Below are 26,929 nucleotides of genomic sequence, written 5' to 3'. Positions count from 1 at the left end.
ATACAATGTATATACAGCTTTTTCCAGGTTTCACTAGAATTTCACATACGATCACACACTGTGTTTGTAACTGGAGTTTGTATTAAGGGTATTAATAAAAATACTTACTTGTATGCAGACTGAATTCTTGTCTTTATTCTCTGTGGTTCCTGGAGCTCCCAGTGCTCTCCCTCAAGAACAGGAGGGCAAATGGGGAAAAAAAAGGATGGAAAAGGAGGAGGGAAATCACAGGAAGTGCAGCCGCCTCTGCTCTGGCTTGAGAATCACACAGTGCTATGTGTAGATTTCTCCTTCCAAAAAACAGTGGTGAACATTCCCTCCCCTTTTCTCCTTCTCCATTTCGGTCTCCTCCTCTGTTCCAAGCCTGAGGAGGGCAGCGAGGGTCCTCTTAGGTACAGTGCCACAGGTAACCACACTTAGGTCAAATCACCCATTTCTCCCCAAACCTCAACCACCACCCAACTTTGGAGCAGCTGCATCTGACGTAAAACTCACTATACGCTGTGCCAGTGGTTGACCAGAGGGGTTCTCCATGTTCTCTGGAACGATGGCGCAACTTCCAATCACTCTGAGATGAGTTAGAGTGGCTCAAAAACCAATAGGAGTATCTAACAGGGTAGACAGTGAGTGGACAGTATTTAAAAATCCAGCATCACAGCTGTGTCAGATCCACCTGTACCAACACAACAGATACTAACACATGACCATCACAAATCAGTGTCACTGCAGTGCTGAGAATGATCCACCACCCAAATCATACCCTTTGGGGGTCCTGACCATTGAAGGACAGGGTGAAATGGAGATGAGAAAGTATGCAGAGAAACAAGTGAACTGCACTATGTAATTGGAGAATTACAAAGTGCTCCTGTATCCAGTGATTATTCAGTGTAGTGCTCTGCTCCATCATGAACAACCTTTTATATTACAGTTATAAAGTCTTTGGACTCTTTAACCTCTGGATTACTTCGTTTTCCCAACAATGAAAACTGAACACATGTAGCATGACATGTCTAAACAGTGTTGGGCAGCACCATAACATTTAGAAACAATACATTACAGCAGGATGGCCAAGAAAAGAACACATTTTTGCCCTGTTTATTTGGGAGAAATGGGACTGAGCATTTCTATGCTCTCATTGGTTACATTAATTAATTGCTAAAAGAATGCATGGAATATCTTGGATTCCCACAAAAAATTAACACCATTTTCTCCACAAGTTTTCTGAACACATTCTTCAGTCTGCTGTAGGCCTGGGAGGCTCCACCCATGGGTGAGGTTCTGTGGCTGCTGGGTGTAGTTATATATATATATATATATATTTTTTTTTTTTTTTCTAAACCCACTTTTTGCCCTCTCTCATCAGGCCTCTGCTATTACAGCCTCAAGACCCACAAAACCAGACACATACAGGACCTGAACAAGCTTTAAATAACCCCTACGTCTAGAACATAAATACACAGGCCTACTGCAGCCTACAGTGGAAACACAGAACTTTAAACAAGGAGGAAAGGCAGAATAGAAATGGCATTTCAGATTTGAATATTCAGACAAATCCAAAAAGGGTTTGTGAAAGTACCAAAGATGTAAAAAAAACAGAAATCAGCACATTTTGTTGAATCTACGTTAGAAAAATCATATCCAAAAGCGTATAATAATTGTTTGGCTGGCTCAATCCAGTTTTGGAAGCTGATTTTTTGTACAGATAACCAACTTCATTGCCATATTTTCATGTTTTTCAATGAGAGACAAATCAGAACGGCAGAAAATCATTTTGGTACCTGAACTTCAGTTCTGTTGTAACCTGTGTATTCGTGATGCATATGAAAGTCACCATCAAGTAACTCCTGGTCCAATCCATCCAATACATTTAGAGACACTGGGTTTTGAATTCTGCACTGGTAACACAACAGGGTTTTATTATAGCGCTTGAGCCATGCACTGTTGATATTTACTGATGTGATTGTGTCTCAAGAGTTGAAACAGACTGGTTGTATTAATTTTGTTTGCTGACACTTATCGTCAGTATTTACATTCAGCTTCTTCATGTTAAGCATCGTCTTCAATAAAGTCAAAACTACAACAGACAGCATCGAGCTGCTCGAGACGCTCAGCTGGCCTCCATGTTTAGGTTCTCCTCCATGTGGCTGATTGGATGGGGTAATGGTTTTAAGAGGACAGTACATGAACACAGTGAAGGACATTAACAAAAATAAAATAAATAAATAAATAAATAAATGGAAAAATCTATTTAATATCGGCAAGATTACGTCATTCAATTAACTGCCAAGTTGTAGTTTACTACTTTGGCTCGTAAAGATATGCAAAATCTATTATTTCTCCTATAAATATCAAAAGTTGCCTCATCAGACATCAATACATTTTCATACATTTGCAACAAACATTTGCAGATGAAAACTCAGCCGTGTTGCCACTGGTTGGACCTTGATGAAATATGGCTTCTACTACTTTTTGTGAACACTTTTTTTTTTAAAAATATATATATTTAGTGCTGAGTCGACGTGGTGACACTGATCTCAGAAACATGGGTCTGTTAATAAAGCGGTGACTGAAGCATTGAAAGACACAGGCATTCAGTTGTGGTTTTTTGGCCTTGCCCTTTACACAGATTTCTCGAGTCATACTGCTGTTAGACTTATTTTTTTGCTGTTACCCATTTAATTCTTTTCTTTTGGAACATTCCACAAAGTTGCTACTCATGTATTGCATCATGCAATTTTATTTGTTTCAACGTATTAATTTACTTTGAATGTGTAGAAATTGATGTCTGCAACACATTTACAAAATACTATTAAAAAGCTATTAATTAAATGTCCATGTGCATTTATTTAAATACAGCTAAAATAGATAATACTGATATCAGCATTTGGATTTATTTACATTTTACATGTTGTCTGGTGGTGCAGCAGGCGGTGTCACAGTCACACAGGTACAGGGACCTGGAGGTTGTGTTTTGAAGTCCTGCTCCGGGTGACTGTGGTGTATTCTCCCCGTGCCCACATGGGTTTCCTCCGGGTGCTCCGTTTTCCTCCCCCTCTCCGAAAACACACATTGGTAGGTGGATTGGCGACTCAAAAAGTGTCCATAGGTGTGAGTATGTGTCGCCCTGTGAAGGATCTGTGCACTCTTACAGTACCAATCTTACTCCACTGGAATTGGAATAAATTACAAGGCTGCTTTCACCACAGGAGGGAATATAAGATGCCCAGCTGAATTTTTTTTCCAACTTACATTCTCAGTTTAGTCTTTAGTCAGCTCCAATGTCATTATGATACCAATCCTGGAGAATGCTCACACATGCCTCTTTCAAGGCATGTAAAGGCAGCCTTCGCTTGTTTTTGTAATAGGTCACACCACTTGTCTGGCAGTTACGCATTCATAACTGTGTAACTTCTTCAGTACTTTACAATAAAGTCATTCTAATCAGCTCTGACTTTCAGAAAGCACAGAGCAGTTCATGGTTACAGTTGCTATGCAGGTTTCTATTCACTCACAAACATGCAATGGACATTATTTAAAGAAGCCTACTTCCTCTTCCACACGTCATTTCTCAGATGCTTCCTGTGGCTGATGCTAATGTGTCTCATGTGGGCTGACGGTTTTAGAAATTCATCAGTAAAGGAACCAACAAGGCAGATGAACTAGAGAAAAGGAAATGGGTAAGAAGTAGGAGTGGCTTGCTCTCAGATCGTTTAGGTAAACTCTTAACACCATCAGAAAACCTGCAAAAACTCTTTCAGTTCATACTCGAGTTTCGGCAAAGTGGGCGAAGCGTCTTCCTGATCTTTACATGCATTTCTTGAAATGAAGCACTTTCCAGTTAAAGGCATGAAGTGTCATTCAGTCAGTTTTAAAGAAATAATCCCCAAATGTTTGACTGTTGAAAATTTGATAATATTTTGCTGTTTCACATCATGCACATCTTTGAGTGATGTATCATCAAGAACCCAAATATATACTGTATTTGTAAATAAACTGAACGTGGCTTAGGAACACCTACTTTGTATATACACACACTGTCCATTTTATCAGCTCCACTGACCACACAGGAGCACTATGTAGTTCTACTATTTCAGCCTGTAGTCCAACTGTTTTTCTGCTTACTTTCTTTCTTCCGTTTCACCCTGTTCTTCAGGGGCAGCACCCTCACAGGACTCCCACAGAGCAGTTATGATTTGGGTGGTGCAGCATACTCAGCGTTGCACTGACACAGAGGGTGTGGTGGTGTGTTAGTGTGTGTTGTGCTAGTATGAGTGAATCAGACACAGCAGTGCTGCTGGAGTTTTTAAACCTCTCGGTGTCACTGGTGGACTGAGAACAATCCACCGACCAAAAACATCCAGCCGACAGCCTCTTGTGTCCAATGATGAAGGACTAGGGGACGACCAGCACACACCTACGTCTCTGGCACAGTGTGTCTAACATCAGTGTGACTGCAGAGCTGAGAATCATCCAGCACCCAAATCATATCTGCTCTATGGTGGTCCTGTTGGGGTTCTGACCATTGAAAAGCTGGGTGAGAGGAGATAAAGTATGCAGAGCAACATATGGACTACAGTCTAATTGTAGAACAACAACGTGCTTCTGTTAGAGGTTCCTAATCCAGTCAGCGTTCAGTGCATATATAGAAAGTTGTACAAAAATGTAAAAATAAAATTAATTAACTCTAACCCGCTCACCCTCACTTTTAATACCAATGGTGATGGGCCACCCACATCTTTGGTGTCTATAGTTAACTCTTTTAGATGTGCATGCTGCAAAATATTACAAGTAAGCACGGAAACCATCTTACATTTATGCAGTATATCTAATAATATTCGATGAAAGAATATCTGATACCTATGTGCATACAAGAAGTAATGTTTACAATAAACAAAATGATCCACTAATGAACGTACCCAAGTGCACCAGAGCTACGGGGCTAAGCTTGTACCTGCCTGAAGCCTGAGCAGTCACACACTTGTGCACAACACGCCATAAGATGGTAAGTAATCACTTATAGATTTACATGGACCAAGCGTCGGAATAATTGAGGGTTATAAATTTCTACTTTTTTGCAATAAGCAAACCTCAGAAACCAAATATGTTCAAACGAGTTCTAAAGCCGTTGACGAAAAAACTAATAGCAACTTTTACGCCACCGCTTCTGTGTCAGGGAGGAAGCTGTTGAGGGTGAGATCGTCCCCGTCCTCATCCTCAGTGTTGGGAATCAACGCACCGTTGCTTTTGGGGTGCCTCGGTTTAGGAATGGGGTGTTCCGTGTCGTTCATGAGGGCCGAGATGCAGACCATCTCCGTATCCTGAAGGAGGATTTCACTGTGGCGTCTGTATCTCCTGCCCGCTATCTTTGTGGCTAAGATGATAGTGGACATGATGAAGATAGTCACCAGGGCGGCAAGCGTGGCGATGGCGATGAGGCAACGGCCAACAAGGCCCTCTCTCTTTGGGGCCTCAGTGGGACAAACGTGAGCCGCCTTGGTGGTGGTACTTTTGCTTGTTGTTTGCTTTGCAGTGGTGGAACTCTCTGTTGTAAGTGTGGGAGAACCATTTGGGGTTGTCAACAAGTCAGTGACTGCACCTGTGGTCTGCTGCTGCATTACCCAAGCGGAACTGTTGGATGACGACGTATGACTGGAGCTCACAGACGACTCAGTACGCCCAGGGATTTCTCCGGTTGTGAGACTTTTTGTACCTGCCTCCAGGTGAGTGGTGTTGGCCCTTTCAGGTCCACTGCTGGAAGTGAAGCTTCCAAAAGTTGTGTTTCCTTTTGAAGAAGTTTGGCTGGTGGCCTTTTCTGGAGCTGAGGGTATGGTTGTATGTTTTGTCATAAGCTCCTGTTCCTCGACCACTGCAGTGTGTGTGGTATGTGAAACCGTTGGACCCATGGTGGATTGACTTTGAAGATTGGTTTGGGGTGTGGTCTCCATAACACGTTCCTGTGCAAGGGTGGAATTGGTGGTATTCATTTTACTGTAGCCATCCTCACAGAGGACATGTATAGAATTCAAGCTGCACGCAGTCAGCAGTAAAAGAAGAAGTGCAGATCTGTTAGTCATGGCCATCATCTGTATCATGAAAAGAAAGCAGAACTTAGAAGCGAGGTCCAGAATAACAGGGTTTGACAGAGTTTTGAAGCATCATCTTCAAAACAAATTAATTCATTTTATATATACACACACATGTATAAAATTGTCCAAAGACAAAAAAATTAATCTCCAAAATAGCAACTTAACAGGAGAAGGAATAAACCTTAACTTTCAATGGAAGTCAAATTTCTATTGGTCCATAGATCATGACATTTTCACATAGTGAAGGACAGCTGCTGTGTTCAAATGATATAATAGTAATAATAGTAAATTAAAAACCCAGCTCTAATCTGGGCTAGGAATAGTGTTTTTAAATCACTAAAGAGGAAATTTGAAACAGAAATATGAACCATTTGTCAACCCAAGTAGAAACTCCCTATATTCAAATATGGCTTGGGTTTTGTTGTGTGTAGCATGTGCTACCAGTACACATCACTAAAGACCCCCTCACATGAAGCACAGCGTTAGCCAACACCAGCTACAAAAGTATTATCAAACAGGTTTTTTGTGCAAATGGCAGATGGAGTGGTCGTAAGTAGACACTGTGGAACATCTTTAAATACTCAAAACCGTTCCACATCGACTACAGTCTTCACTGCATGTTAAACAAAAACACCAAAGCAATTCAGCAAAAACAAGTGAAAATCTAGGTACATGTACTGACCATGAATCTTGGAGTTGAATCTATGTCAGGTTCTCAAAGAGCTTGAACTGCGTCGAAAGCTTATCGTAGCTTAAATTTAAGTTCAGGAAGTTGTCTAAGCGTCAGACCAAGCTGAGGTTTCAGACTCTGACGCAAGCAGCAAGCGAGCAAATGTGAGTGTTTGTCAGGCTTCAGTTCCCTTTGCGAGCAATTGACAATGACAGTGACACACCGAGCAAAATCAGATCATCCTTAGCCAAGTGTGCTCAGCGCTGGAAAGAACGAAAAGGTACAAAGCGATTCAACAGTTAATATTTATTTTGTCTGATAGCCATTGAGATTCTCGGATGCTTGCAACAGAACGAGGAAGAAAACAGTACAAATATCCACAAAGCAATTTATGTCTTAAAAATGGTCACCAGTTGTCAATTTGGTCTTTAAAAATGGTTTTGAATGATGGGGGCTGTATTTGCTGTAAACAAAACAAAACACCAAAAAAAATTAAAATAAAATAATAATTACACAGCAATAAATGGAATCCCATATACTAAACTTTCTAGTTGCTACTCGACCTACAGAAATCCCTTTAAAACTTTACTACCTACATATCTCCATTCCAACACACAAGCGAGACCACCACACAGTAACATTAGCTTCTTCACCCTTCACCCTAATAGAGAAACAAGCCTGTTTTCATGATTTGAATTGGGGCTGACCTAGATAGACACTGGACAAGGGCACTGAATGGGAGTTTGGATCAGCTGCAGCCTGAGACCACTCAGCCAAGTGTTTCCCTTAAGTGGGTATAAAGGCCCCTGCCGCTGGGCTATGGAGCAGTGAATTGTGTTGTCTGAAGTGACAGAGCTCCATCCAAAAACTTTGGCATGAGTTGACCTGGTGGCGATGGTGACGTCCAATGTCAGAACCTGAGCTCACTAACGGTGCCTTTCCACTGCATTTTCCCTACTCTATTTGGCTTTTTTTCCATTATCTAAATTTGATTTCTAGTACCTGGAACCAGGAAGGTTTATAGGCCCCTGCTGGATCCTGGTTCCAAGCGAGCCAAGTATGGAGTATAAAACATTGCACATGACTGGTCAGAGACTTCTCAATCATAATGGAATGCAGACATCCAGCAAAAACTAGCAATTTGTAAAATCTACAAGCTACAGTACAAATTGCATTTATTTATATTTGACTTTCAATGGCAGATTTCTAAAATGATGCTGTTTTGTGATGAGGTTCAAATGTTCCTTGGATTGGTGGCTGAGAAAATTATTCTCCAAAGAGAGCCTGAGCAACAAGTGGGTTACTGCTGCTAAAGTTTTCGCTGCCATTGTTGTGATTTCCAAAGCCTGTGGTTCCCAATAAAGATGGTGTTTTGCAACATTAACGTGTTACATTTCGGTGGGGGGAGGGACCAAGCACTAAGGTAAAAAGGGAGTAGAGCAAGTACCATACAGTGGAAAAGCACCATAATACACTTGAATTGAACGTCATCAAATCCTCAGAGCAATTTCTTCCAACATGTAGTTTAAGCCTTCCCTGAGGAGTAGAAGCCGTTACTGCAGGTCAAACTCCCCAATGACAGCCTTGATTTCAAGACTTGTTGGATAAGCAAACATGTTACCCTTTGCTTAACGACATGGTTTTAGATTTCACTGAACTAAACTCCTCTATTAAGGCCACCAGAGTAAAGGCTTTTTTTTTTCCAAGAATCCTTTCATCCATCTTTCCTAGCTCTCACTAATCTACCAATTCACAGGGACATTGTAACCCTCTCCCACTCTTCCTAATCCATTTGTGCATATCAACGCTTCTTCCAGAAACCTAATCTGGCTAATAATGCATAGAACCTACTGCAATGCCTACAACACGGCACACTTCTCTTTCACCTGTAGCGCTCTTCCAAAAGCTTTCTTTCTTTGTTAATCAACATTATTTGGGCAGGAACAAGATTTGACTGCACTCATCAGTAAGTGTACTGCACTGACCCTGCGGGTGGTGTGATTAAAAATAAAGAGGATGTAAAACACCTGCAGACATCTCAGTTCCTGCAGGAATTAATTACAAAGACATGCTTTGCAGTGGGGACAAGCAAACAAAGGGTGAAAACACACTTGATACATGTTCAGATGTTTGGTCAAAAATGGCATTGCACAAAACAAAGGGGAAGAAAAAAAAAAAGAAAAAAATTATTGGGTTCCCTCATTGTCTACAATAGAAACATTTGAATATTCTACTGATCCAGGTCTCCATCACATCATAAATGAGTCATGGGTGTGTGGCAAAGTTGTCAACGTCAGAAGAAGGTTTAGACACAGCTACAGCCCTAAAGAGCTGGATTAGCATGGCTAATAGAGCAGGGCAGTCATTGATTCGCAGCGGAAACAGGAAGTCAAGCACGGCATGACTGTGGCACTCAATGCCCACACTGATAACACAGGACCAAACACTCATTTAAAATATTAACCTTCAGTAAGCAAACTCCTGAGCTTATGGTTCAATGAGGTTGAGACGAAACAAGAGCTCAAATGTTTCAAAGATTAGGACAGAACGAGAAAGCGGAATTCCAAAGTTTAAAAAAACGACAAGCTGCAGAATTCAACGACTGAGACGTAAACAAAGTCATTTACAGTGGTTTGATGTGCAATGGTCCATTCCAGAGAAATTTAAAGTATTTAATGGTAAGGAGTCACAAATCTGGCCATTTTACTCATCATGCAAAACACACAGTGGATCTTAACACGTGTTTCTAATGGAAAACCTTTTAAAGCTGAAAGTTTTTTCTTGTTTTTCATTGCTATTTTGCAAAAACTATTTCAGGTGTTAGGCACGACAAAAGTAGGAACTTATAAAAAGGTATTAAAACATTAAAGTGGCTATGGAATAAAGCATTTCACATCAATCCAATTTTAATGACAGTTTACTTGTTTTAAATAATTGATCTGTTTACTGAGTTTACTGAACAATGCGGAAATGATGAGTGTAGAGTTTGTCCAATTATCCTCAACTGCCGGTTTCTATTTAGTCTAACAAAACACAGTACACAACACAGCCAATTAAACTTTAACAATAACATTAATGTTAAACTAAGATGCAAGTTTTGTAGGTTTGGTCACTTTGGAAGGGTTTCATTGAATTAGCCCTTTTATGAACACTGTAATATTTTTATCTTAAAATTACAACTTCAAAATCCTTGTTATGCTTCGCTGACGGGGGAGAACAGGGCCTCTGTCATTGCTACCCTAGGCTCAGCACTGTGGCAATGTTTTGCTGGAATTGAGTTCAGTACAGCACTGTAAATAGAATTAGACTGGGGGGTTATTTATAATAAAGACCACAGTTTGACAGTTAGACTCAATGTAAAACAAAGCATCAAAATATTATTTCAAAATTATTTTATCCTCTTCTCTGGTTAGGAATCCTATTCTATGATCAGATTCCAAAGAACACAACTCAAACTGATCACAGAGCAGTTCACCTGAGAAGTCTGCTGAACCTGGAGCCTTGGAACTACAAATAAATCTATGATACAATTACGATGAGACAGATCCACTGCTTTCTTCACTCTGAAACTCTGAGTAGGGTTTTAACTGAAAAGAAAAAAAAAACAATTAAAAAATAGTGGGGTAAACCCAGGAATGTAAAAATCCAATTTCTAATTAGAAAAAGAAATTTTATTGCCTGCTTTCAGCATAATGAGAGGATGTTTTTGGGAGAGAGGCAAGTTGAAGGGAATGATGGGAAACGTCAGATCTCAATGGCTATGTCCATGGCAACTAGAAGAACCAGGCTGATATACAGTATTTCAGTATGAGGAATGCTCAAATTACTCACGTTTTAAATGGGCACCTGAACAATGATCAAACTAAAGACTTAAGACTCTTTCAGTAGGTGAATGCTGTTTTACTTTTGATCTGTACATTCACATCGACTGTACACATTTGCCTTGTTGGTTAAAATCAGCTTGAAAGGAATTTTTTCCTTGTACTATATGGTTCTAATAAATCCCCCTCCACTGCATTACCAGCCTATTGCATTGTCCCTTATTAGTACAAAGTCAGAATAAGACAAAATGAAAAGCTAATGTCAAAATACTGTCAAAGAGTCATGTACACAAGTCTCCCCCTAATGAATTTGGCAAACAAATGGGGGTAAGGAGGGGAAACGGAGGAGTACAATACTGATGGCTATTTCAACATCTCAGCACATGTGAGTGCTTCACACTCGAACGTTGGTCACAATTTTTGACAGTAACAAAGAATGCTAAGACCTCTGAGAGAGAGAAAAAAAATCCCACAAAAATAAAACACCAAGTGCCACTGAGAGTGTCAGAGTAAGGTTAAGTAAAAGATCAAATCTTAAATTTGTTGAGAGACCTATGCTTTTTCTCTCTCCCACTCTCTCTCTCATTTTGCAGACATAATGGGTTTGACGGTTAGAAAAGGGATTTAAAAGAAAGCAAAAAAAAAAAGTTCATCTCGGAATGTTGGTGGGGATCGTTGCTAGGCAGGTTTAAGACGGAACGCTGTCGTGGTGATTGGCAGTGACGGGTCCCGCCCACCTGGCCAATAGAACATCCTGAACAGTAGCTGGGTGGAAGGGGATACGGGTCCTTTAGATGTCCATCTGGGACAACTGCTCCTCAAGTTTGGCGATTCGCTTTTCCTGACTGCTGACCAGCTCTCGGAGAGACTTGATTTCCTTTAGCACCTCATCAAGCTTCGCTTCACCTTTCTGCAACAGAAAGTACAATACATGGGACCAACAATTATTTAAAAAATGTGGAGCACTATCAAACTGATAGCAAGCAAACTTTTCACCAAAAATACACATATCAGGGCTGGAAAACATTAAAATAATTAACTGCAATCATTCAAACTGATTTGAAGATAACACTTGACTTGTTTATCCATATTAACACAGGTTTTCACATTTTCCTCAATGGCATCCAGTAAGAGGACGCATGTCCCAGTAAATGAATGCACATATCACGTACTGTACAGAAGATCCAACTCCTGTAGCCTCCTTTTAGCCTTTCTACCTCCCACCCTCTCCTTCTATTCTTGATACAGCAGAGTCTGGTGAGGACCTCTGTTAGTTTGCTGCTCTTTAATTTATCCAAAGCGTTCATGTAAGCCCTGTCCACCACAGTTTGCTGCAGTTGTTGCAGGTATGACATTAAAAATCATTTAAAATCAGTCAACTTAAAAGGCCATATTTGTAAATTTTAGCCTAGCAAACTCTTGAAGGGTCAACTTGTGAAAATGCTTTTAAATATTAAAAAGGTTATGCCTTCACTTTTATAGCCCTAATAAAGATGATATATAATATACTTAGTATGCATGCTGTTATCCTTTAACTGGGTGGTCCAACATCAGCCTTGATGACTCAACTCTAGGTACAAAAATGAAGCAGTGCCTCCTCCCTAGAGCATTTCTTCATGGATACAGACTATAATTATGATCACTTTGACCTTGCTTGTTTCCAGTGAATGTAACAAAATAGTTGTATGGACCTTCCTTCTGTTACTTCCAGATTTATTGCTGACCTCATCGCAGTTGTTTATTATGAAATAGTTTCAGTGCTCTGAGGTGTAGAAAACATGCGGAAGACATGTTCTACACCATTTTTCATCTACGGGAACTTTTCAGGATACAAACATACCTACCATATATTTTAATGTGATCATCTTACACTGTAAACAAAATTACAAGCTTTTAGGAAACTAGGTGTCCATGCACTACCTTCCCATGAAAGCTGAACTGCAGCAGGGTACTATACTATATACATGAGGAGGAGTAGGTGCGTCAGCCTTTTGCTGTGTCTATGGCGTAGTAAATCTGATTACAGATATGATCTGGACTGTGATGGGTGGAGCCACATTTGTGGTTGCTATCATGTGGTAAAATAAGGAGCGTCAAATTTAAAGGCTCAAAGGCTTTAGCAGTGAAAACCCTCATACTACAGAGATGAAAGTTGCTCTTTTTAGACAAGAAAAAAAACAATGTGGGCGAAAAGTTAAGACTTCCTGCTAATACACTACCTCTACAAACTGTCGTCTACATACGAACCTGCAACATTCAAAGATGTAAACATCCATATTCCTTTGTTTAAAGTTAGTTTAAATAAGAGCTGTTCATGAAGCACAGCATAGTTACCTTCTCATCTATGAGGAAAAGAACAGAACCACTACCCAGATATCAATAAATCTGTCCTTCAAGAAGGTGGATTAACACAGGCCATGCTTTGAACTTAAAACGCCACTTAAAATGCCATTGACATCAAGTGTTACATCTTGCTGTCCATCTCATGTTGCTGAAGACCCATCTCCACTATCTCCCACTATCATCTTCTCCTCCTGCAGTCAGTAAATCATTTCATATCACCACCTGCCATCAGTTCAGTGTTTATTACAATACAGTGCTGTGTGTCATAGGTTAATTACAATGCTGGATGCAGAGGCTAATTATGGAGCTGTGAGCAAACTAAACATGTGAAGGAGCTCTCAGAACGGACCTTGTTTGTAGGCAGAGGACTAACATTATTAAGGTTATTAATAAGGAGTTCCTCTTTGCTTTGCTGATGTCTCCTTTAGGCTGCATGTTGAAATATATATAAGAATATTAGTGTAGCCATGTACTGATATTGAGGTTTAATTTTGGATCACAAAATCCACTTCCACACATCCAAAACTCGAAACCACATCTTTCTACAGAATGCAGTTCCACTGCTTGGGACCAATCTAGCAGAGACTTGGCACTGGCTAGGTAATCTCAGGATCATGTGTATAATAATCTTTTAATCTTATTTTAATTTTAACTAAACATGCCAAAGCTTTTCTGAGGTACTAGATCTCAGAAATGTTCTAATACTCTATTTTTTCATGCTTTATAATAACTGTGAATCAACAAAGGGTGAATTATAAAGTAACTGAATTTACTATATTTACATTTAAAGCATATATATGAAAAACTAAGTTTCTAATGCAGCTAGGAAGGCAGATGCAAATACATGTTACATGGCGGTGACAAACAGGTAGTGTCCATAAACAGAGGGGAATGCAGATCAGGGCTAAGAGTTAAAGAGACGGAAGAGAGAGAGAGAGAGAGAGAGACAGATACTGCCATTAGTTTTAGAGCACTCACAATAGATGGGGCTGAGGTGGCTGTTTTGGTGGCAGGGTTGGCATGCTCAGTGTTCTTGCTGGGCTTGGGCTTGTTGTCCAGAATATTCTTCTTGACCACCTTGAGGTCACGGTTCTTGCCGGGAATGTAGCCGTGTTTAAGCGAGATCAGGATGGGATCGCCGCTCTTGCCATCAAACCAGTCCTCTGCCTCCAGAGCAGGGTCCGGACCAGCTGTGTCTGGATACAGGTCATCCTGGAACAGGTCCGACTACAGAGAGCCAGAGAAGTCACAGCACACGTTATGAGATATTGCAGCAAATGTGGACGCAGAAAAGCAGCCTGTTATATTCTAATAAGCCCTTTTCCTGTCCCTGTGGGTTGAGGAGCTATTTAGTAATGAATCGTCTCACTTTTGTTCCAGACTGCTACCCAATGCCATGATCTCCAACACAATTCAAATCAATTACCAGGCTTTTCATGAGCTGAAATTAGAGAATTTACAGCAGTAACATGCACAGAGAAAAAAAAATGCTGTGAAACAGTACGTCAAGTTGTAATGCCAGAAATTCCACCTCTGACATTTTATTAAAGTCCTTATCTGCAATATTTCTATTTAACTGACACTCCCCAAAGGTATTACAGACATGTTTTTCTAAGGATTCTAAGAGCAAATTCTAAACTAGGATATTCCTCCTCTCAGTGTCAAGGGAGGACCCAAAGTCAGAGCTTCTATCCAGCAATTCTTTAGGTTTGTGAATTCCAGTTTATTCAGTGCCCTCTGGTGTAGAATGACTGTAGGAGCACTGCAAATTAAAATGGTTAAGAAATATAATGGCTCACTTTTCTTGGCACTGTCATGACGATAGGCTCGCACTTCCTCTCATGCAGTTTGTAAAACCTAAAAAAAAAAAAAAAACAGAAACATTGTTAATGTCATGCTTAGACTGACGGCAATTTAGGAACCACTATCCACACTGATACAAATCCAATGAATCACTGATACAACCCTGGACACTGATTCCTCATTAAATGAATATACTAGCTAGTCCCATTAATCAGGCGATTATTATCACAATTCACATACAATTCAATATACAATTCACAGACCATTCAGTGTTCTCAAGAAATATGTGAGTTATGCCTTTGCAATCTAAAGTGGCAATTGCAAGACTCCTACCTAACCTGTATTTCTCAACTGTGGCTCAATGACGCCCTCTAAAGGATCTCCTGTGCAAAGGTTTTTGAAATGCAGATGTGTATTCAGAAAAAAAAAAAAGAAGACAATTTCAGAAACCAAACCATTTTGGTAGCACTGCTGCTGGGGGGAAAATGAATTTAACATACAACAATCAAACTAATATCTGTAATAACTATGCAAGTACTAGTCCAGATTATTGCAGTCAAAAAATAAGAATTGGCAGAACACTGGCAGGCATATTTTGAGAGCCAGATTAATCATTCAAAAAATAAATAAATAAATAATAAACTTTGTCCATCAAGCGTTTCATACTGGCTCCAAAAGGCAAGTCAGGCTTGATCTCAGTTGGCTGCCACCTCTGCATAAATACTAATTAAGTTGCAAATATTTTACCCACTGTTTCACCAGCCCAAATACACAAAAAACATCTCACCTGGCGATTTCACACTTGTTGACATCCAGGCCTCTCTTGGGCATGTAGCCCATGCCCCTCTGAGGCTCCTTAGTGGTGAAAGTGTTGAGGTAATGCACATAAGGAGCTTCATCCGTGATCTCAAAATAACGGATGCTGCTATCACCCTGGAAACACACAAAACATTGACAAGTTACAAGCTTTAAAGAAACCTCGGGTTTCTAACCTCAGGTTAGATCTTACAAGCAATATCTACATGAGGGAAAGCACACAAGAACTTCCAATATGCAAAGGAGCATGTTTACCTTTCCACACAGGTAGACCACACTGGTGTCTGGATCATAGAAGGGCAGGAGGACTCCGTTACTAGTGTCCAACTCATGGACTGAGATCGGCTCCTCCATGTTTTGCTGGAAAATAAACCAAAAGTCAACAAAGCAACAAAGAAACAGTGTTAATGAGTAATGCTCATATAATGTTAATATACATACATTTAATACAATACACATATTCCAAACATAGACTCAGCATCAGTGATGCTTCCTTCCAGTTCTGGAGGGCCATAGCCCAGGATTGCTTGGGTAAATTCCCTACTCAAACACACCTGATATGTTACATAACAGATCTGTTAAAACCAAACTCTGCTGAACATAAATGAGTGACACACGAAATTAATTCTATGCCAAGATATCCGGGAGGAGAATTTAATATTTTGAAAGAACACCATTGGTAAGTGATTACTGGCTTCTTTCAAAAACTTGCAAGCCTGATCAGCAAAGAAGGGTCTGTTGGAATAGATGTGTAATGATGAATGGTGCAATGATATGAACCTAGTAATGCAATGATGGTTACTAGACATCTCTGATTGCTACAATGATGAAAAACCAGAGAGAGCTCTCTATAAACTGTTGAGCACTGCTGAGTAAACCATAAAGTCTTGAAAAGAACCCAAGTTATTTGCATGAGTTTTGAAAGGAAATGTCACAGTTGAGCAGGATTGACAAACATAACATTCCATGCACATCTGCAAGGTAAATGAGAAAAAGCCTTTCTTATTTTAGCCTAGAACTCACCGGGTTCCAGAGTGCAAGCTGCCTCTCGCTCATGCGGCTGAAGCCAGTGGTTAAGACGTTCCCATCGGCAAGAAAGATAGCTCTCATGGGTCTTGCTCCTTCATGAGCCTTATCCTTCTCCTGGCAGGAACAAGGAAGAGACTCGTTTTAACATGCAGAAGGTGGAGTAGGTCATGATGTCACCATTTTGTCATCAGTTTTCCCGATTACACGGCAGAAGCTCCCAGTGCAATATCACACACATGATGTGTAATTTTCAAAGAGTTGATTTATAGAACTCTGCATACAGTCAAGACAGGTAAGATCTGTCTCTGAATATCTGGGTTTGAACAATGCCGTAGGGCTTGGCAATTAATTGAAAATGAATAAAAACTGACATTCAGAACTTCTAATCGACATAATCTTGTATATATTCTGTTATGTCCCCAACGTGTCTACGTACTGTCCCTTTAAAATCAATCTACCAATCTGTAGTCACGTGATTCTGCCCCCATCTGCCACATGGACGCAACCTAAACACAGAGACCAACCAAGCGACTCAAGCAGCTCGTACCCAAAAAAAAAAAAAACTGCGGTTTGGACGTGCTTTGTTTTGACTATAATTAAGACAACACTGAAGAAAAAAAAGTTAAGAAAAAGAAGTTACAAGCCTCATCACTGAACTATGAGGGTCAAAAATACAAAAACAAAATTTTTCAGTAATTGTAATCGTGGTAAAATGTAAAGTTAGTCGTGATTATTGTTTTGCGCTCATATTGCCCAGCACTACATAGGAGTTTGAAAGATTCTATGCATTCAGAAAAGGCAGCTTTCTCGATGTGCCATGAGAGAAACAGAAAAAAGACAAGAAATTAAGACACATCAAACAAAAAAAAACCCAATATTTCTGTTCAATGTTTTTATTACCTTTAAGGCACTATTTACTCACCATTACATTTCTCCTCCACACACAAAATTACAGTCTGAATTACCCAATTTTCTCAAAACTCAGCAATTGACTGATAGTATCTGCGTCTAGATACAAATATTTGACTTTTCAGGCAGTATTTAATATTTTGTGTTCATTATGTAGTCTGCAACCACACCAATCATATCTAGAGACCTTCCTGAAGACAAATGATGTTAATGAATATTTACTTAAGCATTTATTGGTGGTGGTAATCTTCCACTTCCACTGGGGATGCATTTTTCTAGTCATCACAAAAGATACATTTCCAGCTACATCCAGCTGTATGAAAAATTATGGGCACCACTAGTCAGACTGGCATGTGTCGTTAACTTCTAAAGTACACATCTTGGATAGGAAACAAACTTGTGCATGTATTAATGTATAATTATTTAAAAATCTAAAGTAAAAAAATTGCTAAACAAAAAGATTTCCACACAATGGCATTCACAAAAGAGAGAGAGAGAGAGAAAAAATCAGAAGACATATCGAAGAGTCCATACCGCAGTGATCTCCTCCTTGCGTGGGTCAATAACCCGGACTTTCTTGTCCTTGCACGCAGTGGTGATGAGGCTGCCATTGCGGTTCCAGCACACGCTGTAGATGACATCTGGGTGCATGTCCTCCAGAGTGATCAGGGCCTCACCTGTGCCCACGTTCCAGATCATGATGATGTTGTCACAACCTGCACACAGAATAACACAACGATACAAACAGTTCTAAATACACACTTAACACTGTCAGGGTGTGTGTTGTTTTATAAAATACTTGAGAAACAGCATGTGTCACTATTCTCATATAATATTTTCTAACTTTGCTTACTTCCAGTCTAAGCAAGGAGTAAGTTTGACACAAGGAGTGTCAAACATATCAAGTCAGATTGCCCCATTAGCTATCCCTTAGACCAATGGTCCTCAAACTGTGGTACGCATACCACTAGTTGACCTAGAAAAATGTACTACTTAATTAAGGATTTTATTCATATCTGAAAATCTAATGTTTGTGTGTAAATTACATAATATTTCACAGTTTTCATAATTATGCCCCAATGAAATTAATTTGTGTTGTAGAAAAATACATGCTACGCATTCACCGTTTGTAAGGGAATGGTGGGTTGAGGGACACAGCGTTCCTCTGCTTTTTTTTTTCCAAGGAGGGAACGCGATCCGCCAGTTTTTTGATAATCTGCATAAGCGAAGGCTACAGACAGACCTGAGCAATTTGAGAATGCTGTACACATGAAGACAAAATAGAAGAAAACACTCGGCTGAAGGAAAACATGGCCGTTCTTTGCATCATAACAGCCCTAAAACAAGGTTTAACACAGCGCCTCCCCTCCTTCCCCACCTGCCCAAAGCTCCAAGCTGTTTTCACCTCTAGCCTATTAAAGCACATAACTGATATTAAATTGACCTCTTCTCATTTTTTTTCTCTTTCAAAATGCATATTGCCCATAAATTTATGATCTCATACATGTATAAGTGTGTTTAAAACATTTGGTTTAGGCCTAGTTATTTGTATCTTCTTTCTATAATTTTTAGCAATTATTTTAGATAATTTTGTGTTATGCATGCAAATTTAAAAATAAATAAAAAGCAAAAAAAAAAAAACATGCAAAAGAGAAAGAACACAGAAGAGAGAAAGAACCACGTTACCACATGTTTCTGTGGTAAAAATCATAGCTGGTACTTGGAGGATTTGGTTTGATAATGGGTGATGCTGTGTCTAAAAACAGTCCCATTAGCTATCTCTAATATCTGTAGTAACAGTAAAACACAAGTGGAAATACCAGTGAAGTAATTACCATCACAGATTGAAAAAAACATGGTACAGATTGTGTAATTTCACATGAATCATGTCAGTGTGCCTCATTCAGTTACTCACAAATATATCTTGAAATATTACATTTTTCTGTACCCAAGCTGTACCATGGTATTCGATCTGCAAAGTTACTTCATCACTAGTAGTCACACAGGGTCACCCTTTAGAGAAATGTATTATAAAGCTAATAAGAGCATATAACTTTATTTAAATTGCAAAAAGATATAGCTACAAAGATCAGATAGGACAAACTGTGTGTGATGCATATGAATGCAACATTATTAGAAATTAAGATTTTTCTGGGTAAAATGATGATACAAACTATGAACATTATGAAGCTAGCCTCTTAAAAGAACAAACAAGTATAGAAGGGTGGGAAAACAGAAAAGGGTAAAGGAAGAGCAGAAGAAAATCTGGCACTGAGGCATTCCCCCTTCACTGGATGTGTTCTCAAAACCACCACTGTTAGGCTGCAAAGATAATTTAGAGTATACGGCTAAAAACGCATGGTACAGCAACTTTGCTGCTGTGTACATAAGGATACCACTAAATATTTTAAAATATATATTCAGCTTATTATCGGAAAAGTACCTTTGATATAGAACCAGAGCTCAACAACAAATCATAGCATTAATTTAATGTCCCTGGCTAAGAAATGTACTTTACTTTTATGGTCTGTCTGCTTGACTGCAGCTTCTCCCTGTGCCTGGCTCGTATTTTGATTGTGTTTGTTCGGTTTGTGTTTATCTTTATTTGTGTTATATTTGTGTTTATTTATGAGGGCATCAGAGTGCGGCAGGTTTCCCTACTGTGCAGCTGAGTGTTCTGACTAGGTGTGTACGGGATTCTCCATCGCTGCCTGATGGTTAGCTGTCTACTATCTCCAAAGCTAACAGCTGACTAGGAGAAACTGTATTCTTCAGCTTGGACTGTGGACAGAGAAGTACGTTGTCATCACCTGTGGTTTGTGTCTGTAACAAATGACGACCAGGGACCCACTGAAACAGTCTGACAGGCAATGGTTTGCTAACACCGGAGCTAGCTGCTGCTGTTTCGGGAAGTGTGTCGTTATGGCGCTGCTTGGCAGCGGGACGTTCACCTGGCGCTGTCCCGGTTGCTGGTGGTGATGGCGGCAGTGAGCGCAACCTTATGCCGCTGGCTGTTCACTCTGCTGCTGTGTCGACATGGCAGCCAATTTCAAGCTACCAGCTGCTAAAACTGCCATTATCTACAATGACTGCTAATTATAGGACACGATTTAACACTTTGGCCCTGTGTTGTTCATTTGCCACTACATGCCCTCATTATTATTTGTGTTGTCTTGTATTGTTTTCTTTATTGCTGTGATGTTCTTTGTTTTAGTTATTTTGTAAGCGCTTTGGGTTCTTGAAAAGCACTATTCAAATAAAATTTATTACTATTAAGGTCAACTCCTCATGTTCTATTTGGCTGAGGTACTTCCTCTGGAAAAATTAGTATCAGAAATAACATATTTTGGCAGATATGGCAAATGCTGACATTATCTTGAAGAATAGTCATAAGCTATACATATTAGCTATGAACTCCTCTTTTTAACCTGTATTTCTTCCTCTGGTGCGATATGTACAATGGTAATTATGAACTTGTTTGTCCAATGTTAACTAACTTTGAACCTGATTTTGTGCTATTAAAATAATTCAACTATAAAAACGTTAGTTGCTAATTACAAAGAGGCAGTAAAGAGAGTGTAAATCAAACATATTTACCAACATTTACAAAGATATTGTTAATCATTCCAAAACCTTAAATGGACAGTATATTAGTGTTGGAGCAGGTGTTGTCAATCACCTGCACTGAGGAGAATATTGCGGGCAGTGGGGTGCCAGGTGATGATGCCCACTCTTTTTGAATGACCCTCCAGCACCACCACAGGTTCTGCCATGGAGGTCACCAGGCCATTCTCAGGAATCTGCCACACCTGAAAAAGCATGCAAGAAGAAACAAGACTCTCAAATCATAATTTAAATCAGTTTTTATATATTCCAGGACATAGCTTTGAGAACAGTGTAAATATGCACTTAAACAGTCAGTCAGAAGAGGGCAGCAGAGTGTATGGATTGCAATCTAATCATCACTGCACTGCTGATGTAGGGGATCTAAATCTGAACCTAGATCAGTACTCCTACTGTGAGCTATGTTGCTCTAGCGGTAGTACATAAATCACAGGGACAAGCATGATTAAAAAAAAAAAAAAACTACACTGTTTAGTACAAATGATGGGCCAAATATGGTAAAACATTTAAAATCCCCATTACCAATCAGTGAACACAGAGGGAACTGCAACAAATTCTCCTATTTACTACTTTCTCAGTATTTTTTTTTTTATCTCAACCACTGTTCCTCTTTTCACTTACACTTGCAATTTGTTCTGTTTGCCTCCATCTCCCCCTGACAAGTTCTACCCCAGTTTTGTCTCTCTAACCGCACCTCCGTCTTAATCTCAGTAATGCCAAACAAGTTCCCTTGTGCCATTATCTGTGTACTAGTCAGTTTAGAAAGTACAACATGCCTTACATGTAATCTGTGTTTTGTATTCCAGTAACTACCTTTTTTTCTGAAACCATGTGGTCTGACATTAATTTAAGGTTTATAATCTAATTATGCTATGATCATGTAAACAGTATGGTTTAATGGCCATGATTCACCATAGGGTTTAATTAATGAGAATGACTAAGGCTGTGTTAACAAACATATTTGTACTTGTAAAATAAATAAATAATAATAATAAATAAATGAATAAATAAATCTTGGCACATCTTGCCTTTGATTTTAATAAGAGCAATGCATTCATGGATGAAGGAGAGGAACGCAGGGCAATGTGTTAAATTTATTCTCTGATGTCTGTTTAAAAAGTTCAGAGTTTAACTTTGATATAACGCACTCTGACACAATAGTGCATCAGCCAATAGAAGATAGTTTAAGGCTGGGCTTAATTCACTCGCAGATTTTGAGCAACATGGAGGAAAAAACTGCTCAACAGTCTAAAATATTACTTAAAATGTTTGCTATGGAGATGCAACTCTCAGACTACTCTCTGTTAGGGGTGAGCAATATAACATCTTATTCTGTTGTTTCCAAGCAATATTGTGGGTGTTCTTCAAAAAGAATTTCAGGTTCAACTTCTAGCCCAAACCCTGTCATAAGTTTTGTACAGCAAATTCTGTTCTAGTGTTGCTGTGGGCTGAATTTAGTGCCCCAGTGGGTCCATCAGTGGTTACCAACTATTCTTACTTATAAGATCACGTTAAAAATCTAAACAAATGAAAGATCTACCTGCACAAATGCCATGCTTAGGCAACTTTAAATAACATCTGTATATGTCCCTTTAGCCTCCAATAACATAAAATGGAACTGTCTGCAAATGCTAAACAAGTGTTCTGACAAGTCGTGCTACCAATCGATACTTATCCTATAGGAGCTCTACCCATGCTGAGACCCACAATTTAAAATGTTTTGTGTATTTTAAAGGTAAATCTGATTTCTTCTGGTGCGTTATACTGTTATACAATCTTAGCTTACTGTTATTTGCTTCAGCGTTCTAAAGTGTACATGCCGAATCAAATTTGCAAAGAAACAACCCGCAAGGATAAATTGTTAATTATTTTATCGTCACCGTAAAGACTTTATCTACGTAGGATTTAGACTGTGCATATCTCCTGCTTATAATTCCGTTGGAAGCATTTTCTGATGTGCTTCTTTTAGCTTAGCAAAATATTCTACCTACTGCTTTATTTAGGCAGCTGTACTTAAAGTACACTATGGTAGCACATTTCCACAACATAGCACAATTTGACAGAACACTGGGGTACAGTATCTCACTTGTGTTGTATTTTGTAATCTGCATGAAAAATTTGTATAATATTTCCTGTTTTGAAACTGAAACCACCAGCTCTGCTGCCATGTTGGCTCAGGCAGGGCAGAGACAGTACAGAGCAGCGCTATTCGTCAGGGACGCGAATTAGCGTGCCAGAATGTACGGACAAAAACTCTCTGTAACCACGACGTTAAATGTCCCTGATTAACTGGTTAGCGAACCACTGGAGATACAGAATGACGCAGCTATAGTAACTTAAACGCTATAACTAGAGTAGCCATGATTTATCGTGATCAACTTGCATGGGCTTGAAAATCGACCTGTCAATCACAATTTGAGTGCACTTTGAGCTTCTTTAGCTTGACACACCCACAGAAAATACCATGGTTCATGCTGAAGGGCTCATCATTTGTTGATTCCAAACAGGAAGGACCTTTTCTAGTTCCAGAATCTATTTAGGTGGAAATGCACCGAACGATTTAAAATTAGGTGTGGGAATAGGTACGGAACCTGTTCCATGTTTGTGGAAAAGGCCTATGTAAAAGGAAGGTTAGTGGCAATAGGCAGCAATGCTTAAGTACTTTCTCTTCATAATCTTCATAACCAAAGAAAACTTCCCTAACATCAACTAAACGAAATTATACAACTATACATTTTCCACCACTGAGGTTCACATACAGAAACATATAACCTAATAACCTGTAGGGCTGTTCCAAATAGCATTTCTAGGGCTTCGAAACTTCGGCATGGATATTAAAGTATTTGCACGACTGCACTGTGGCTCCGCTTGCTAACCTGCTAAGGGCAGAGTATGAGGTAACCAGACAATCATAGAGGTTGTCAAAAAGAAGCTGACAAAATCAGCTGTGGTGTTGGCATGCTTCATTGTAAGTGAGCAGTTTTAGTTTTTTGCTGACGAGCCTGAATACAGCTAGGGTGGAGCTGTGTCTATATAGATATCATTTTAATTTAGGGAGGAAATAAAAAACAATTAGAAAACGGACTAAGATAATCTTATAACATATTAAATTAAAACTACTAGAAAAGGATACAAGCAGAGCTTAACATGGCAGAGCTTAAATTAATCTCAAGTCACACATGAGAGGCCCATCGCTGCCGTCTTATCGGCAGCTATTTTAAATGAGTCACGACTATAGGGTTACCGCCAATTCAGATGTGAATGGACTGTGTGGGTGGTACCCATGAGTGCTTTTACTAATGTACATCATCTGGCTATTAGAAATGACATGGATACAGTACTCTGCGAAAAATCAGAACCCACATTTCATTCGTGTTATTTTAAATCAAACCAGTCCATTTTTGGGAGATATTTCAGAGGAGATTATATACAAGATAATCAACTTGCATACACAAAGAGGAAATTCAAAAGTATATAGTAATCACTTGTCAACAAATCCATAATTAACACTCATAATTAAAATGACTCAGCCTTAGCAGACTAGAAAAGAAACGCTTAGAAGTTTATATATATATATATATATATATATATATATATATATATATATATATATATAAAAAAAACACACACACTAAGTTTAGATTAGTAAGCCTATTAGCATTAGACATTGATTCTGGAAATACGTGCTTTTGTCAGCTGCTGTGGCTATAATGGCTAGAGTACAACCAAAGTTACACTTTATGGCTGTAATAACACGCTCCAGTGTATATTATGAGGACTTGGGCCCTGTACACATAGATACAATCATTTCTAAAAACTGATTTCTACTCCCTCCATTTTTTAAAAAATATCCCCTTTCACACAAATATGAAAACAGTTGCAATATTATACCAGTCCAGTAGGAGGCCAAGTATGAGCAACACCCTACGCATTGCACTACACAAGTCATGGAATTACAGAACCTAGATCTTAATGGTGCATTATACATTTCTAATACAACATAATTTATATTTATTCATATGTGGAAATCTGTAATCTAATAAAAATTGCATGTACTCACTGTATTCAGGGACTTAATTTCTTGGACAAATGTATAGAATGATAGATGGAACATACCATGACAGTGCAATCCTCCGACCCGCTAGCAATGACCTGGTCGTTGTGGGGACACCAGTCAATGTCCAAAACTGGCCCTGTGTGTCCACATACCGTAGGGTAGGACTTGTCTATGCGACCCGTCTGCAGCAGGGGAAAAAAAAAAAGGAGGGGAAGATATTAGATAAGGGAAATACATTTTATTCTGTGAAACGAGACCAATACATTCAAGAATGATGTCCGTATCATAGCACACTTCAAAATTTGTAAATACTCTGAGAATAAGCAACACACAACCACCCCAAAAACTGAAAAATAATACTTTTCTAATATGCACTCATGAACAATGGCACTTCCTACCAGCACAGCTTTTGTTAACATGCCTGTGTTTACTTACACATACGCTTGTGAAGTAGGACTGGAATGAAGCCAAATTTGCACTCTGGGATGGTCCGTTCAAATAAATCCCTATCAAATGGTCAGGATAGAAACTCTTCATATTTGAGGAATTACTTATGCATGCAAACAAAGCTCCATGATGCCTGGATGTTGGCAGCCTTCCTGAAAATATCGTAATCTTTTATGACTGTAGTGTGTGTGTGTGTGGGCTGATTTCGGATGTTTGTCTCAGTGTCATGCTTTTGTCCTTTCGGGTTTCATACCGCTTGAATCACAGAACCGCATGATAGGCCTGGCTCAGTGTAACCGAATTCCTCTGGAATGAGCTTATGGTCAAATTCCTTCAGAACGTGTAAATGAGTGCTTCAAGAGGGACTGTGTACTGGACTGCAGAAGGTCAGACCCAAGATTCTCCAAGAAAATTTATAGCTGTTCTAAGGTATATGTGCAGGCACATGTGAAATTGAGCAATATTACCATTTCTCCTCACTGACCCCCCTTATATAAACCAGACCGGAGAAGCACAACATGTTTAGAAACTCTTATGATCCTGATCATCATAATACTGACATTGCAGACTTGTGAATGTGTAAATAAGTCCGCCAAATAGTGCACAACGGTTTGTTCTTTGTGCTTTCAGCATCTTGAAATATAAAGACAGAGGTGGAAGGTTATAGACAAACAAGAGAAAATAGAAGCCAGGGATATATAGAAGTGAATACAGTTAGAGAATACAGTTCAGCAATAGAGTTTTGTATGTGACGAGTCCAAAAAACAGCAAACCCTAAAGTGTCACATCTGCAAACATTTAGCGTAGTGTACCAGCGTACGTTCTAGAGGTTTTCTACAGGCAAAACTCAAACTGCATTAGCCTAACTCTAACAGGACTTTAATTCGAAGTCATTCTGCATATGCACATTTGTGAAATGCCTATATTGTAAATGCAAAAACATAGCCCAAAAAAAAAGAAAACAAAAAGTCAAACAAATGTAATAATTTAAAGAATTTGTAAGAGAAAGAGAGAATAAGAACCTGGCCTTTAGAGAGTAAGAATGAGCAATCTGAAGGTGTAGCCTAAATATAAAATTAGGAAAAATCTTTTATTTCTTTTGGAAATATTCTTGTAAAGAGCAATATTCTAAAACTATCCTTATGTATACAGATGAAGTGTGGGGGGGGGGGTTATTATATATAGTGCAGACCATGCGAGATAAATCATGACAAGGTATATACTGGAACATATCCCACAATATACAGCATTGCAGTAGTATTGTAGTAGGACTTAATGGGCAAGAATAACCACATCAGTGAACCCTCTCTCCCCACTCACTCAC

General features: G+C 39.2%; 2 protein-coding genes across 3 annotated transcripts in view; both read right to left on the bottom strand.

The window, feature by feature from the left end:
• Window positions 1–2,772: 2,772 nt before the first annotated feature.
• On the bottom strand, window positions 2,773–6,862 carry LOC136679296 (P-selectin glycoprotein ligand 1-like). The gene is made up of 2 exons (XM_066657743.1): window positions 6,769–6,862; window positions 2,773–6,083 (listed from the first exon to the last, which is right to left on the bottom strand). Exons 1-2 carry the CDS (start codon window positions 6,769–6,771, stop codon window positions 5,151–5,153), a joined length of 936 nt encoding a protein of 311 aa, XP_066513840.1. The 5' UTR covers window positions 6,772–6,862; the 3' UTR covers window positions 2,773–5,150.
• Window positions 6,863–7,047: 185 nt separating this feature from the next.
• The window catches only part of LOC136678022 (coronin-1C-A), a 57,893-nt gene continuing 38,011 nt past the window's right edge, over window positions 7,048–26,929 (bottom strand). For both annotated transcript variants that reach the window (XM_066655776.1, XM_066655777.1), the window contains exons 3-11: window positions 25,218–25,340; window positions 21,157–21,286; window positions 18,012–18,193; window positions 16,563–16,682; window positions 15,795–15,899; window positions 15,511–15,656; window positions 14,720–14,777; window positions 13,899–14,147; window positions 7,048–11,487 (exon numbers count right to left, since the gene is read on the bottom strand). In XM_066655776.1, the coding sequence (XP_066511873.1) occupies window positions 11,368–11,487; window positions 13,899–14,147; window positions 14,720–14,777; window positions 15,511–15,656; window positions 15,795–15,899; window positions 16,563–16,682; window positions 18,012–18,193; window positions 21,157–21,286; window positions 25,218–25,340 (1,233 nt within the window). In that variant the 3' untranslated portion in view covers window positions 7,048–11,367. The remainder of the gene's footprint in view (window positions 11,488–13,898; window positions 14,148–14,719; window positions 14,778–15,510; window positions 15,657–15,794; window positions 15,900–16,562; window positions 16,683–18,011; window positions 18,194–21,156; window positions 21,287–25,217; window positions 25,341–26,929) is intronic.

Source organism: Hoplias malabaricus, chromosome Y, assembly GCF_029633855.1.
Source record: "Hoplias malabaricus isolate fHopMal1 chromosome Y, fHopMal1.hap1, whole genome shotgun sequence".
Lineage (NCBI taxonomy): Eukaryota > Metazoa > Chordata > Actinopteri > Characiformes > Erythrinidae > Hoplias > Hoplias malabaricus.
Note: the sequence above shows the minus strand (reverse complement) of the source record. Positions and strands in the feature narration are given on the sequence as shown.